Source organism: Cibotium barometz, chromosome 53 (assembly GCF_041138505.1).
Source record: "Cibotium barometz isolate CiBa-2024 chromosome 53, ASM4113850v1, whole genome shotgun sequence".
Lineage (NCBI taxonomy): Eukaryota > Viridiplantae > Streptophyta > Polypodiopsida > Cyatheales > Cibotiaceae > Cibotium > Cibotium barometz.
This window is the reverse complement of record NC_141098.1, coordinates 37,910,854-37,927,041: the sequence shown is the minus strand read 5'-3', so window position 1 is coordinate 37,927,041 and position 16,188 is coordinate 37,910,854. Positions and strand designations below refer to the sequence as shown.

General features: G+C 46.1%; 1 protein-coding gene across 3 annotated transcripts in view; it reads left to right on the top strand.

Annotated features, from left to right (window-relative positions):
- Positions 1 to 5,931, top strand: part of LOC147608603 (uncharacterized) — a 48,381-nt gene extending 42,450 nt beyond the window's left edge. For 2 of the 3 annotated variants that reach the window (XM_086789033.1, XM_086789032.1), the window contains one exon: positions 5,517 to 5,931. In XM_086789033.1, the coding sequence (XP_086645159.1) occupies positions 5,517 to 5,635 (119 nt within the window). In that variant the 3' untranslated portion in view covers positions 5,636 to 5,931. The remainder of the gene's footprint in view (positions 1 to 5,516) is intronic. The other variant, XM_086789034.1, reaches the window with a different exon arrangement.
- The last annotated feature ends 10,257 nt before the right edge of the window (positions 5,932 to 16,188 follow it).

The following is a 16,188-nucleotide window of genomic DNA, read 5'->3' as shown; positions in this document are numbered from 1 at the left end:
CAGGTGTCCACGGCAGGTACACAGAAGGTACTGTTAGGGTTTCAGCAGGAACAGTAGGTGCCCACAGCAGGTACACAAGAGGTACTGTTAGGGTTTCAGCAGGTACAGCAGGTGCCCACAGTAGGTACACAGCAGGTACTGTTAGGGTTTCAGCAGGTAGAGCAGGTGGTACTGTTAGGTTTTCAACAGGTACAGCAGGTGCAGAAGGTGCTGAAAGTACTGAAAGGAGCAGTCGACAAGTAGAAAAAGGGAAGAGAGTTGGGCGCCAGCCTCTAGGAGAGGGGAAAGTGCAAAGAGGTGGAGAAGAATGGGGGAGAGGAGCTGGAGGGGTCCAAATCCCTTGTGCCATGTGGCATAGCCCACCATAATTAATGATGGCCACCTCCTTAAAGTGTCCACACACTTCTGAGGCCCTGTGTGGGTGCCCAACATTTGGGATGGCCACACTTTTGACCTTGGGCCCCGGGCACTGAGCCAGTTGTCGGTGCCCAGCTTTAATAAATGTGAACTGCTAAGGCTATAGGGCATTCACATGGCTCACGGGTGGGCGTCCCTTGCCCGTGAATTGGACACGTCATAACAGGCATTCACACGAAAATAAGTCATGCGAAAGCAGTTTCAAACAGGCAGAGATGCATGCATATGCATTATGCAATGGAAATATCTCCCGTTCCTGGAACTTGTAAATAGCAGGTCTTCTTGAGCATGGAACTGGTTCAATGGGAAGCCTAAATTGGGATCCCGGACAATGGGTACCACGTCTTGGCCACAGTACGGGCAGCCTGAGGCTTGGCCTCAGTACGGGTGACACGAAGCTCCCTGGCTTTAGTACGGGTGACACGAAGCTCCCTGGCCTCCCATACCTTGACACAAAAGTAGAGGAAGACCACTTGGGCGGCCAAATGGTGACTCGGGCTGAGGTGAGTCTCCCCAAACGAATGATCAACCACTAGGCACGGTTGGGAACAATCACATCAGATTCGACTATCAACGACACACTAAGATGCAAACCTTGCTGTGATTCCGCAAGTGCCCAATCGTCGGGGACCAGATGGTACGGCTCTTGTTGGGCAGAATCTTTCTGCAATCGTGGGTGCGCCCTGCAGCGAGCCGGTGCTCGTGGATCACAAGAATGTCAAGGTCTCCCTCGACTAGTGCTCGCTAGAGCTCCTCTCAAATCCTTTGGTAGGCAACGATAGCCTTGGATGTTCCACAAGGCTATTCTCATGGTCGAACGCTGAGCTGTTGTTCAGCAGCAAGAAACTTCATTGGCCGCTATAGCTTCGGGGCTGGTTTCAAGGGGGAGTAGTGGCTGTGCACCCGTGGCTCGAGCCGCTCCAAGTATCCTTGGATGGTGGAGGCTAGATGATGCCACCGTGCTAGGGCCTTCTCGCGGCGAGAAACATGCCGGTGAGTACCCTTCTCAGCGATGGAGCTGACATGGAAGTAGGAGGCTCTTCCTGTTTGGCATGAGAGGCACTTGCTCCATTCGGGACATAGGCCATCCTGTTGCAATAGTGTTAGTGATGTAAAGATTCTGCAACATGTGAGTGGAATATCACTTGTCCATGGAGGATGGTGTCCACCTCCTCGTCCGTCGACATGCTCCCACACTGCACACTCAAGGGGAAAGAGGTAACTGCAGATCTTGTTGGAGGTGGCAATTCTCGTAGTTACTCTCAGGTTATCGCATGACTAGAAGTTGTGGTGGATTATCTCATATGCAAGAGCATGGGAAGTTGAAGAGCCATATATAGGGTGTGGTGGCACCTTGTCGTCATAGATATCTCCTCCGGCCGGGTTTTTTTTGGGATGGGGGGGGGGCAACGCCTTGGAGATGGGAGCCCAGCCACCGACGTTGCTCAGTGCCCTAGGGTGGTGTGTGTGTTGTTGCTGCATGACTTTGACATGGTATCAGAGCTCGGCCCGTGTGGTCTTGGGCGGTCCTAACTCTATTTGATCGAGGTGCTCGAATTGAAGGAGGGTGTTGGAGGTAGAAATTCTCGTAGCTACTCTCGGGTTATCGCATGACTAGAAGTTGTGGTGGATTATCCCATATGCAAGAGCATGGGAAGTCGAAGAGCCATATATAGGGTGTGGTGGCACCTTGTCATAGATATCTCCTCCGACCGGGTTTTTGGGGGGGAGCAACGGCTTGGAGATGGGAGCCTAGCCACCGACGTTGCTCAGTGCCCTAGGGTGGTGTGTGTGTTGCTGCTGCGTGACTTTGACATGGTATCAGAGCTCGACCCGTGTGGTCCTATCCCAAGGTTAGAAGATTCATTGACCAAGATGGTTTTAGGGTGTATACACACACGTTCATAAACATTTACCACCCAAAAATCCTCACGGGGGAGACACCACCAGTTTATGCTAATTCTAAGAAAGAGAGAGGATCTCCATTGATGTCGTCGCTTGAAGGTGTAATCGACCGGGTAGCCCCTCATGTAAGTAGGGCCTCTTGTTCCGGGGCCAGGGGTACCCAGTGAAGAGAAAACCTAAGTCTCCATTGAGTTTGAGAAGCTCTGGAAGGAGTGCCATTGGGCGATGGCAGCTGGAGGGGCGAGAAGGGGAGTTACCTGCGAGGATGACGCCTCCGACTCCTAGCTAGAGGATTGCTTGGAGGAAGGGAGGGTGGTGGGAAAAGGAAAAGAGGGGTGGTGGGGTGGGGTGAGGGAGCGAGTTCTCTGTGGGCCTTGCTAGGATTGTCGAGTGTTGATGACAATAGTAATGGCTCAAAATGGTTCGTCATGGGAACCGTTACCTTGGGAACTGTCCCCAACCTGCCCTTAGGGGAGCAATCATGAGGTGGAGGCTGCAAGTGGGGCTTGTGTGCGGCCCAAGGTATTGAGCGCAGCCCCCCCCCCCTCCTCGGTGGCATGGGTGGGAGACGCTCATGCACATCAGTGGCGGTGATACTGGCGCTGGCGCACAGCTGCTCGCGGCGACAGGAGAGCGCTGGATGCTCAACGGGTCCTCCATTGGCTGGGTAGTAGAAGTATCGTTGGAGGGCTCGTGCTGCGTCCATTGATTGGGCAGGAGTATTGTCGGAGGGCTTGCGCCTCACCATCAATTGGGCAGGAGTATCATCGGAGGGCTTGCACCCCATCCATCGGTTGGGTAGGATTATCGCCGGAGGCCTTGTGCCCCCTCCGCAGGCTGGGGCAAGATTTTCGTCGGGGGGTGTGCGGCGTGCCCCTTCCATAGGCTGGGCAAGAGCGTTCTCGGGGCTTGCGCCCCCTCTATTGGCTGGATAGGAGTATCGTCGGAGGGGCTCATGCCGCTCAGCCGGTTGGGCAGGAGTATCGTCTCAGAGGGCTCGCGTGCCGGCTGGGCAGGAGTATCGTCTCGGAGGGCTCGCACCCCCTTTGCCAGCTGGGTAGGAGTGTCATTGGAGGGCTCGCGCCTCCTCTGCCGGCTGGGCAGGAGTATTGTCGGAAGGCTGGCATCCCCTCTGACGATACTCCTACATCGACTTGGTCCTTGAGGGGGCGGGTGGAGGGGAGCAAGACAGTCATTGTTGAGGCTCAGGTAGAACTCCTGCTCCAAGAGCTGCAGACGTTTGTGGGGGTGGGTGCTGGCTTGCTGCGCCCCGGTGGCGTGGGCAAGCGCATGCAATGTACATCTCTGGGTGGCTGGGTGGTGTCAGCTGGGGATGACGGAGCGGCTGCTCCAGAGTCATCCATGAGGGATGGGCCAGATGCGAGACCACAAGGAGAGATGAATCCGAAGAGCCATGGGGCAGGAGCAATCAGGGGGAGGTGAGGCAACGGAAAAGGGATGGTAAGGAGGAGAGCTGAGGGCGGGGGAGAACGAAGAGAGAGAGAGAGAGAGAGAGAGAGAGAGAGAGAGAGAGAGAGAGAGAGGGGGGGGTGGGGGCAACAAGACCACGAAGAGCAGGTGGGAGCGGGAGAGGGTGGGGTGGCAGCAGGTGAAGGCAGAGCGGCAGGGCACACCTGGTGGAGACAGGTGTGCGAGGAGGGTGGGCATTGCCTATGCATTACACTCTGATAAAGACATCTTGGACTATCTTCTGTTTGCAGATTATGAAGATATATGATCAGAGTCGATAATGCACTTCTGCAACCAAAATTGTTCTTCAAAGTCTTGATGCAGATAACACCATTCAATCTTAGCTAAAGGGGCCTATAATGCGACACGCCAAAAGGTACCGTACATGCCATATTCAATCACGGCCCCAATGATGGAATGGGAAGAGGTCATGCCTATGGCAGGTGAAGTAACATTATGGGAAAATGTAGTAGCAAGTACGAAGCTGACAAATCCTCAATAGCATGACCTACTGGAAATCCATATGTTCACTTTTATTATAGCTTACAGCCACAGATGGAAGAAGCAACACCCAATCCATACACGGGGGGGCTACGAAAAAATAGAAGCAGATGATGACAACCCCAGAATAGAAGAATCCAACCAGAATGGAGAAAGGAATTTTTGGCCCTTCAGGTCCCAGGAATATGGCCGAATATATAAATGGGCATCACCGACGCTCTGGGTGACCCCCTCTACATGCCAATGAAAAGTACACCCCAGCAGAATTTGCAGAAAAAACACCCCTTGATATAGGAGGGAAATACGGCTGAAAATCTTTATTTAATGCCCATGGCCAGATGAGCAGCTTGATGAGCATATTGGGGTGAGAAGGGCCTTAGGTCCCCCCACCCTCATTTGTTATCAATCCAGCCTCAGCCTACATTGGACCAAGAACGGTTTTGAGCAGAAGCTTGTGAGCAATCCAAGATGCTGGAAATTTAGCATGTAGAAGCTTGCTCCTTTGCAGACAGAGGGATCCAGATGGAAATTGATGGGTGGAGAACAGAAATTGATGGAATTGAACAAAAACTTGCAGAGATTCTGGGTTTGGTAAGATCTTGAGAGCACAGCGAGGGAGAGAGAAAGCGAGAGACAACTTCAAGGCAATAAAAACGAGAGGCTAAATTAATAAAACGCACCGAAATACAAACTTATATAGCGTTTTAACTCCAACCCTAAAAAAATTGACGATGTGGCACTTCAAATACACTGGGCCTCTAGAGCAAAGTGCCTAACTGAATTTCAAATTTGAAATGACTCCTACAACTTGTACTAAAACCCTATATGATCTTGGCCATAGACCATAGTAAGCCAGTAGAGTCAACGCAACCACTGAAGCATTATTCTAACAAGATAAAAAGGTAGAAGAGATCATTCATCTACAGGACACTAGTTGTACATGATCTTGGCCATAGACCATCGTAAGCCAGTAGAGTCAACGCAACCACTGAAGCATTATTCTAACAAGATAGAAAGGTAGAAGAGACCATTCATCTACAGGACACTTGCATGCTTAAGTCTTGCCCATAGGCCGGACTCTGTTCATGTCCAGGCGTCATGGTTTGTTAAAGACACATTTGGGTTTGTTTCTGCACAATTGTATGACAGCATCATCCTTAAGTCACCTTGAAATCTTTGAGGTTGTTAGAATTTTAGCTCATGACTGTTTGCTTGTTTTGCAGGTTTTCTTGGGCTCATAGGCCTTATTGATGACTTTCTGGTGATGCTGCTTGTTCTGTTCCATTTGGCAGCTATGTATCGCACCGCTTTGGTCTACCAGTATGGTTTTCATGGCTGGTAGCTTTTTGAGAAGGGAAATTGGTCTTTGGCATCTTCACGATTGTCTTATCAAAAAGATCTATTCACAATCCATGCCTTAAATGTTTCCGACCTTCATACCATAAAGTTTTGTGAATATGCATGGTTCTTTCTGTTTGTCTACGTCTCCGTCATGGTTCTGATGTTCGTACTCTCTCAGTTCTGCCCTGTTCAGGTGGACTGCAAACTGTTACCCCTTAACACCATAGATGTTGAAGGTGGACACAATTGTAACTACTGTGCCTGTACCGCTTTAAGAAAGTCAGTCAGTTTACTCCACATGCATCTAGACATATTTTAGTGGTTTCTAAATAGGTCTCTTTGGGTCTTAAAAATCAAGTGGTGGTACTATCTCATTTTGGTATCATTATTTTGGGCACTTATGTGCATCTCCTCAGCGGGTATCTTATTTGATCATCATCCCAGTTGAATAGATGGTGTCCTAAACACCGGTCATTGTATCATACACCTTTTAGGACTCATATACTTCAATAGTTTCATCTGTCAAAAAGCCATATAAAAGACTCATAATCAAGAAAACCAAGCATTAGTATTGTTCCAAAATTTTCAAACAAAAATAATGATCATTGCTTCAATATTCACATCACAAAATAAATGAGATAGCCATAGAAGCATCCTTATTCATTCACCATATTACAACCACGTGAGCTCTCATAAGCGTCTTTGTGTAGATGGTGGTGGAATTTTTATCCTTTGTGGAATCTTTTTTCCCTTTGTGTACCATGCAAATACAAGAAATTATGTGCGAGTTGCGTATGACCTTAGAATAAATTTGTGACTAATATATAGAGTGTTTGTTGTGTCTTGAACGACTTTGTCGATTGAGACTAATTTTACAACAATAAGGAATGTGCCCAAGCACACACAATATTGTAAAGAGAGAATATTGTCTTAAGCTACAAATTTTAGAGAAGAGAGTAATTAGCACAAGTAGTGTATAAATTGTAGTCAAGTCAAGGGTAGGTGGGTTGGGGCCTCACTGGTGGTATTGGAGCAAACCTATGGCCATAATGATATTTCCTAGAAAAAGAATCATAAAGCGAAGAATATTCATTGTTATCTTTCAAGAACCATGGCTAGAAGATTGAATAATGTCTCATTACATACAATAAACTATGGGTTAGACTATGACTAAGAATATGCTTAGGGTCAATTTAATTTACTATGTACCATATGCTACACTGCATAAATTATTCTTGGACACTCTTAGGATAAATTATTCTTGGACACTCTGCAAGTTTTCTCCATCCTCAGCCTTCTCTTCAGTGGGAAGCTCAGTGATTTCCACCATGTTGCATTCCATACCAGTGAAGGAATTTAACCAATTCCATAAGGGCTCTACATCTTCTCCTTCACAAGACCAAAGGGGTCCCATGCATCATCTAAAGAAATATCACCCCATATTAGTGAAGTAATTTAACCAATTCCATAAGGGCTCTACATCTTCTCCTTCAAGACCAAAGGGGTCCCATGCATCATCTAAAGAAATATCACCCCATATCAGTGAAGTAATCTAACCAATTCCATAAGGGTTATACATCTTCGCCTTCAAGACCAACGAGGTCCCATGCATCATCTAAAGAAACATCACTTGAATTATATCCTTACCCAAAGAGGCACTGGAACTATGTTGTGTGAAGGGAAGCTCCCAGCTCCCTCATATGCCCCCTTTTCTAATGCCAAGAGCACACATCTGTCTCCCATAGGGACCTGTAAGTTGTGTCCCTTCCCTAATCATGTATTACAGAAGCTGATCTTAGTCACAATCTTCCAATTAGCAGGTGGGAGGTCCAATACCACAAAAGTCATAAAGAACGTCAACCCACCAATGATGATTGGCACATTGCTTACCAACCCAAGAGGCAGAACTTCCTTCTGATTGGCCACTCTAATGGCGATGAAGGGAGTAGGGTTGGCGGTGCATACACCCATAGTCCTACAAGTGGCTTTGGGCATAATGTTCACTCCAGAACCACCATCCACTATGACCCCAAAAATTTGGGGTGCCACTGTCACTCTTGGGCTCTGGTGATCCATCACACACTCTCGCCATTAGGGGTCTCACCCCACCACTAACAGAAGCTCACGGGACATTCCTACCAATACAAGTCAAGCTCTCGACACCTGAGCTTGCCTTGGAGTAAACAACTATTGCAAAAGCCCTTCAAGTGTCTCCATTGCTGTTAACCTATGATGACGGACATTGAGACGTACTATGTTTTACGTCATGTAATTAGTTTAACTATTCTGAGTCGTGGGCCGGGCTTGTCGGCACCATATGCAAAGGATAAAGGGATTGGGTGATCGCCGATGAGAGGCGCACCTTGAATATCAATAGGATAAGGGTTAGGATCGACCGGCCATGTATGGGCGCCCATGTGTGAACGACCAAGTCACCTATAAGAGTCAAATGTAACCCTAAAACCCTCATTCTCATGTGTTGAATACAAGAGTGCTCTTGCCTTATCTCCTTGGTTTCCTTCTCTTGCGTGTGAGAGAGAGAGAGAAAGAGAGAGTGAGAAAGCGATCGAGCACTGTGTAGCGGCACGGCGGCGGTGAGGCGGTAGAGCGGCGGCGGCGGCTCCTCCTTCACTGCTGCGACGCGGGAATCCTTCACGGCGGCGGTTAGAGCGGTGAGTGACACCTTTGCATTCTGTTTGAGCTTACTTTCCTGGTTGTATGCTTGCAGCCATTCGTGGCTCGCATACGGTGTTTGGCAAGTTCCCAGCTACGACCTGTGTGGCAAAAGCACACATTTTTGGTGCCGCTGCCGGGGAGATGCCCTGCACCAAGCTCCAGTTTGCAGCTCGGGCTGCTACGTGAAGTGAAATTTACACTGTAGGAAAGGCGACTGTGTGTTTGTTATTGAGGTGTTTCCGTGTTGTGCAATCTGTTTCTGTAATTTGTCTTCTGCAACTCTGCTTCTTTTGTTATTTTTTTGTTCCGCGTGCGTTCTGTTCTCTGGTTTTCTGCGTGGGGGGGGATTTCTGAATCCCCAGGCCTGCGCTGCAGGTCTGCGCTGTGTGCGAACTGCACCGCAGCAAAGTCTGAACCCTAGAAAGAAACCCTAGAAAACTTATCCCAATTTTTTTTATAAAAATTAAAATTAAAAATTAAATTTTTTTAAAAGAAAAAAACCAAACATGTGAAGAGAAAAGATTATTTATTTAGAGAAATTTTTTTTGAAAAGAAAAACCCCCAATTGACATTGACCTCAACCCTGGTCTCGGTCTTTTGATATATATATATAGGAGAGTGAGCCTCCATAACTTTCTTTCAAGTGAGAGCTTATGGGAAGTTAAGCCCTTTATGTAGCCCACTCCCCAAGGAGTGAAGTGAGCATGTGGGATAAAGCCTTTACCCTTTCCTCCACAAGCAAATAGGCCTTCACTCTTTCCCCCACAAGGAAACAGACTGTTTTGAGGACCACAGGAGCTCTGGATAGGCGAACACGGTGCTGTAAAAAGCACGCTAGGACCCTTTAAACGATACGCTCGTTTCGAGCTATCACACGCCCTAGTTCAGGTTCGACCATAAGTAAGGGGGTTAGAAACGGGTTAAAAATAATATAAAAACAAGTAAAAACGGGGTGCGAAACACCTAAGAAACCACTTGTGTGGGCTTCAAAGGTAGTCACCAACGCCCGTAGGATACCCACGTCACATGCATCTACGCTCTGATCGGGTACTAGAGCCTGAGCCACTAGAAAGCGTTTCAGTTTATGCAGGCTTACACCATCCCTCCACGTTGGCACCTTGGTCTTCGGTTGGAACCCAAGGAAGTGCAACCCAAGATCCACGAATAGTGGATAGTGACTCGTCCTCTGACTCAGAAGCCATGGAAGGGCACCTTACCAAGAACCCTGAGGAGACAAGCCAAAACATGCCAGTTTGGGCTCCACAACCCGGATCTAGCATGTTTAGTCGTCTAATAGAGACCTTTAGTAGAGCTACACGCTCTAAACATGCGACAAGCAAAGTAAATGAAGAAGGAGGGGTAGTGGATTCGCCATTCACATCTCATGTAGACCCTACCCTCCTAAAGAGTGTCCATGTGGATATTCTACCCACTTCGTTTAATGAGGGCCCTACTGAGCTACCACCTTCCGACGCGCCTCCTAAAGTAGAGGTCCCTAGAAGCCAATCCATAAGAAGTGACATTGCGTCCACTTCAAGAGAACCATTTGGCACACCAAGTCTGGATGGGATATTTCTCAATGAAAATTGGGAATATGATCTACACACAGAGACTCTAACTGACCTATACACGGGCTACACATACCATGTAGGTTGGTTAGAAGTCCTACGATCTACATCTAGCGCCACTAATCTAGAGGAGCAACAACAAATGATATGTGAGGTTATTCATAGAATTATCCAAATTGAGAGGCAAAATAGGGGAGTGAACTTAGGTTCCACTGGCCCTATGAGATTTTTGGATACAGGCAAGGCCAAACAACCAACCCTATCACAATTGGAGACTCCCTCGGTGAGTCCCATAGACCCTTCATATGTTGTTTCGCCTGGAGTCTCAATGCAGGTTGAGCCCACGAGCAGTAACTTTAGCTTTCCAACCTTGGCTCAACTTTCCATTAAGGAATCCACAATGCCTACCCCAATGATGAGCATAACGAAAAGTGCACCTGTTACCGCTATAGTTAGTACGACGTCGCTACCTAGTGAAACAATACATACAACAGTGCGTGCCAGTGCCTATCGACCATATGTACCTATCGCTACTCATGCTCATGTAGCTCCTACGCCTCTTAGTATGCCAATGGCGTATGCTCCATGACCGCCTTATCACAACCCTTATCCAAGAGGAGCTAGGCCTAGTCACATATCATATCCTACGTCATTTGCCAACATACCCAGACCAACGCCAACTCCTATCAGCCAGGCTATCCCAGAAGTGCCTCCACCAGCTATGCCTGCTCACCTAGGTGATCTCGTAGCGTTTGCTCAGACTATCGGACGATCTATTGCGGAAAACATACGGGGCATGCCTGAGAGAGAACCTAGAAGCAAGGCAGTACAAGTGGCTAAGCTCACTCAAAACTTCAGTGGTAACGAGGATGTTAGGAAGCACATTGAAGTCTTTGAACACGTGTGTGATTCCTTGGAAGAGCACAATGAGCTGCATAAGTGTAAAGCCTTAGGCTTAACCTTGAGTGGGAAGGCCGGAGATTGGTATCGAACCTTAAGGGTTGAGTTTGGAGTGTTTGCCTTTCGCGTCATGGCTTTTGGCTTGATCAATGCACCTGCAACATTCCAACGATTGATAAACACGGCCTTTAAGGAATATCTAAGGGACTTCTGTGAAGCTTTCTTAGATGATCTTTGTGTTCATTCCTCTTGGGACGAGCACTTGATGTGTTTATGAAAAATATTTGAAAGGTGTAGATTATATCACATCTCATTGAATCCTTTCAAATGCCAATTCTGGGTTAAACACGGAGTTATCTTAGGGCATATAGTGTCCAAAAATGGGATTTCCACTGACGAGAGTAAAATCAAGGTCATTCTGGAATTGCCCCCACCCACCAACTATAAGGGAGTCCAACGCTTTATGGGCCACGTTGGTTATTATCGAAGGTTTATTCTATTCTTCGCGGAAATAGCTCGACCGTTGTATAAGCTTCTCATCATCGAGTTTATTTGGACTGAAGATTGTGACCATTCATATGAGCTATTAAAGAAGGCCTTGGAGAGTGCTCCAATCTTGCGAATGCCTAACTGGGATTTAATCTTCCATGTGCATATTGATGCATCAAACTTTGCTATTGGTGGGTGTGTGTTAACTCAACCTGGAGAACATAAATTAGACTACCCCATTAGCTTTGCCAGTCGGCCAGTTGAACGATGCTGAGATGAACTACACCACTACGGAGCGAGAAGGGTTGGCAATGATATATGCAGTAAGGAAATTTCGTTATTACCTCCTTGCCACCAAGTTTGTTTTCTATGTGGATCATCAAGCATTGTTGTATCTGGTAAACAAACCATGCTCCACAGGAAGAATCACACGATGGCTATTGATTCTTCTTGAGTTTGATTTCACTGTTGTTGTGAGACCTGGCAAGAAACATGTTATGGCTGATCATTTGTCTCGCATACCTAATGGTGAGGCTCCTACGGGGGTTGATGATGACTTACCGGACACTTCCCTGTTCATGGTGGAGACAATGCCTGAATGGAGTGAGAAGATTGTTAACTTTTTGGTTAATGGCTTTCCACCCAAGGAGCTTTGTAAAGATCTAGCTCGAAAGCTGATCAAAGAATGCAAACCCTATTGCCTGATAGCCAGGACTCTTTATAAAAGAGGAAAGGATGACGTTCTTAGGCGTTGTGCCCGAGACGATGAGTATCTATACATTTTGCAAGAGGCACATATGGGTGTAGCCGGTGGTCACTTCTCAGGAGACTTAACTGCGCGAAAGATCTTACAATCAGGATATTGGTGGCCCACTATGTTCCAAGATGCATCACTCTTTGTGAAGGGTTGCGATGAATGCCAACGATACAAGAAACCCCAGCGGAAAGATCAGATGCCCCTACATCCGATCAAAGTAAACCAACCATTTGAAAAGTGGGGCTTAGACTTTGTAGTTCCAATTAGCCCAGCGGCCCTCAACACACAATCTCGCTATATTATTGTGGCCACTGACTATACGACCAAATGGGCTGAAGCGAAAGCGACATGTAAGGCAGATGCAAGGACAACAGCCAAGTTCCTCTTTGAAAATATAATCACACGCTTCGGTTGTCCTTTTAAACTTGTGAGCGACAATGGTACGCATTTTATAAATGAAGTGATTAAGGAGCTCACAACAAATTTCATGATATCCCATCATAAATCTACTCCTTACTATCCGCAAGCGAATGGCCAAGCCGAGAGTACCAACAAGATCTTAATCTCTATTTTGACAAAGACAGTTGAAGCTCATCGCGTGGATTGGGATCTAAAGCTTACGACAGCTTTATGGGCCTATCGTACTGCATACAAAGTGGCTATTAATTGCACACCATTCAAAATGGTATATGGCCAAGAAGCAGTCATGCCGTGGGAATTTGTCATTCCTAGTCTTCGTGTTGCTAATCAAGAGGGTTGGGATGGTAATCCCTTAGCAGAGCGTCTGTATATCCTTGAGTGGCTAAACGAAGAAAGACAATTGGCTGTGTACAACGCCCTTGTGGAGAAGGATAGAAGGAAAAAATGGTTTGATCGCCACCTAAAGGACAAGGACATCAAGGTTGGGGATAAAGTCCTGATGTATGGAGTGCGAAACGAAAAGAAGAAGCTCAAATATGCTGGTAAGGGACCGTATAGAGTATGTGAAATTACCCCGCAAGGTACCATCAGAGTGGAGACTCTCGACGGAGTTGAAACCATTGGATTCCTTAATGGGAGTAAATTCAAAAGATACTATGACCCTCTAAGCCAAGAGGAGTTATATGCAATCCATCAAAAGAAGGCAGCTAAAGAACAAGCTAAGCTTAAGAAAATACAAGCGAGAGTTGAAGCCAAAGAATGTCAACAGCGTGCTAGGCGCCAACGAGAAGCCAACTTGGGAATTACGCAAGCATTTTTCGAGGAGGCAGACGAGGATTCACTGGAATCTGACCCGCCTCTAAGATACCCAATTGAGTTAGAGAGTCCTTACGGGGAGGTGCTGTATAATGCATTATTGGATACAGGAGCTCAACACAATTTGCTATCATATGGCGTGTGGTGTCAACTTGGAAAACCACCTTTATCCAAGAGTGCTATCCAAGTTCAAGGAATCATGCAGGGTGGTCTCTAAAGCTCCGCTTACTATGCCAAAAAATACATACAAATGGGTCCCTAAAGCTTCGTTAACAGCTACTTCCCCAGCTCAATCTCGTTTAGACAAGAAGCCTCGTAGGAAGAAAGCAGCTACCCACCCGAGAAAGGGCAATGTAACATCACGATGGATCCCTAAAAAATTATTAGTAGCCCAAGGGTACTACGAGGGGAATGACCAGATTTGGGTCCCTAAACATAAGCTGAATCCCTCTACATCACCTGTAAAACCTTGCAAACCAATTGTTGCCACCCCAACGATAATTCAAGACCCCTAACAGAGTGCTCCACACCACTTCTTCCATAGTTAGTTTGGATTCCCAAACGATATCGATCATTACCACCTAGCTCAGGAAGGGGGGAGCCACATGAAGCTTCTATCTCCTCATGCCAGGCACACACTGATATAGAAGTTTCTACATGCTCTACACCTACTCTTGTCAACACCCAACAAAAGACCAATGAGTCTACGTCTCCCCTTGTAATAATATCGTTGGAAACCATTTCCTCCATTCGTCAATGGGAGCGTACACTAACATCTCTGCAATTGTATGTGGCCACAAGGGTCGTAAAAAGCTATCTGCCCACATCACAACCTATGACCCGCTGGACAAATTGGTTCCAAGAGGCTGCAACATCATTGCAAAAAATATGATCTACCCAAGGAAAGGGGGAGCATGTACTCACGCTCGACATTCTAATGCTTCCTCCTTAACCTTCTCCCCTGACCATGTAATTGCCAAATTCAAGGGGATGTATATATATAGCTTCATACACAGAAAAGAAAAGAAAAGCAAAAAATAGTAAAAAGAGCAAGAGCACGTTAAGAGCAGAAATATCCGTATATACAATCAAGAACTACATTGACCTGTCATAAACCTACTGATGCTATATCTGTGTTTGCAGATATGGCAGATGCACGATCATCATACACTTCATCCACTCCCACCTTTGGTGAGAGGTATCATCTGTACCTTTCTCAGATATTTCACATGTGCTATCCTGTAATTGAAACTGAATGGGATCATATAGATGTACTAGCCAGAGAGGAAAATGTTGAGAAATTAGAATGGCTTATTCGCCTATTGACCATGACTGACCCCTACTCCGTAGAGGACATATCCTCGATAGCCCAATGCTTTCCTTTTCCACAAGATGACTATCCTCGCATGGTTACATTCTTGATGAGTTTATGTGGATGGGAAAATGAAAAGGAAATATCTGACAATGATGAATGGACGGATGAAACTCATGGCACTACTGAGGTTGACTTTATTTATCTGGATGATGCGGATAGAGGCTTAGCCTTAGGGCTAGAGCCAGGACTCTACAACATCCTCTTACCGTATCCTCAGTAGTAGTGTGGTGACTGGTAGTAGGTTAGTGTTTTCAAGTTTTTTCTAGTTTGGATTCCTTAAACGAGTGTTTAATTTTTCACACTGATGTGCCTCTCGAGGTATAGTGCTTGTTAGTTGGTTGTACAGGTGAAAAAGTTTGAGGTGGGTTCGCTTTCAAATCCTGAGATAGCCGCAACGCTCATACATAAATATCTCATCAAATTGCAGGCATTTTTCTCATCGAATCAAGGAGATCTCCAAAATACAGGTGTAATTCTTCCATACCCACTCTCTTTCGTTTTTACTGTTCAATTAATTGCATAAACTATAATGCATGACCACATGAAAATTGTCAATGTACTACTTAGTTTTTGAAGTTGCCTGACGTGCTAGTGTGAATCATTAATGAGTTTAATCTTATTGGATATATTCTTGAGAATGCATGTAGTCTTTAGTTAACCTTGGAATACGATTGTCTTAGGTCTAGGGTCAAACCATCTTAATGTTTGACACCTGGCCATGTGTGTGTTGACCTCTAGGACATAGCTTTTACCCCTTGTCGAAAGAATATAAGAACACATTACAGTTCAGGAGCGAAGATCAAAACAAATAAATCCAAGTGGTTCGAGGGCCATTGCTTTGGAGTCTACATGGCTTGGATTTCTCTTTTATCCAGTCGGATGCATTTGTATGTATTACCTCATCTTTGGCATGACACTCATAGCTTTTCCATTTGATCTTGGAGAGCACTCGGATAGCTTTTGCTTTATCTCATCAATCATGATTCCCTATCTTTTCAATTTGACCTTGGAGGATACATAGTTAGCTTCATCATCGACAATGGTTTCTCATCCTCTTCATTCCATCCAGATCGTTATGGAGCTATTGTCCTAGAGTTCACATGCCTTGGATTTCCATTTGATTCAAGCAGATACTTCATTAGCCTCATCGCGACGGGAGTCCCTCGTCCTTTCTCTTTGACCTTGGAGGTCATACTACTCATGTTATGGTATTTGGGTCTTCCATGAAAGTAACTTATGTGATGATTTTTGGCTTTTGTATATAGTCTTTGTACATGTGTGCACAACCACCCTTCAATTTCGAGGATGAAATCATTATAGGAGGGGATGGTTTGTAATGAAGGAATCTTAGTGCGCACATACATATGGGGAATGGGCCTAGGCACATGGGGCTAAGGGACATTTGCACATATATTGTGTAGGGCATATGGGGGCCTTGGGACTATAAAAGGCACCAGCCCTAGGATATTGTACCCCTTTAATACCTTTTGATATATATGACCATTTGGTTCTCTTCTTGTCTAGAGCAAGCTTCCATGGTGAGTTCTCCCTCT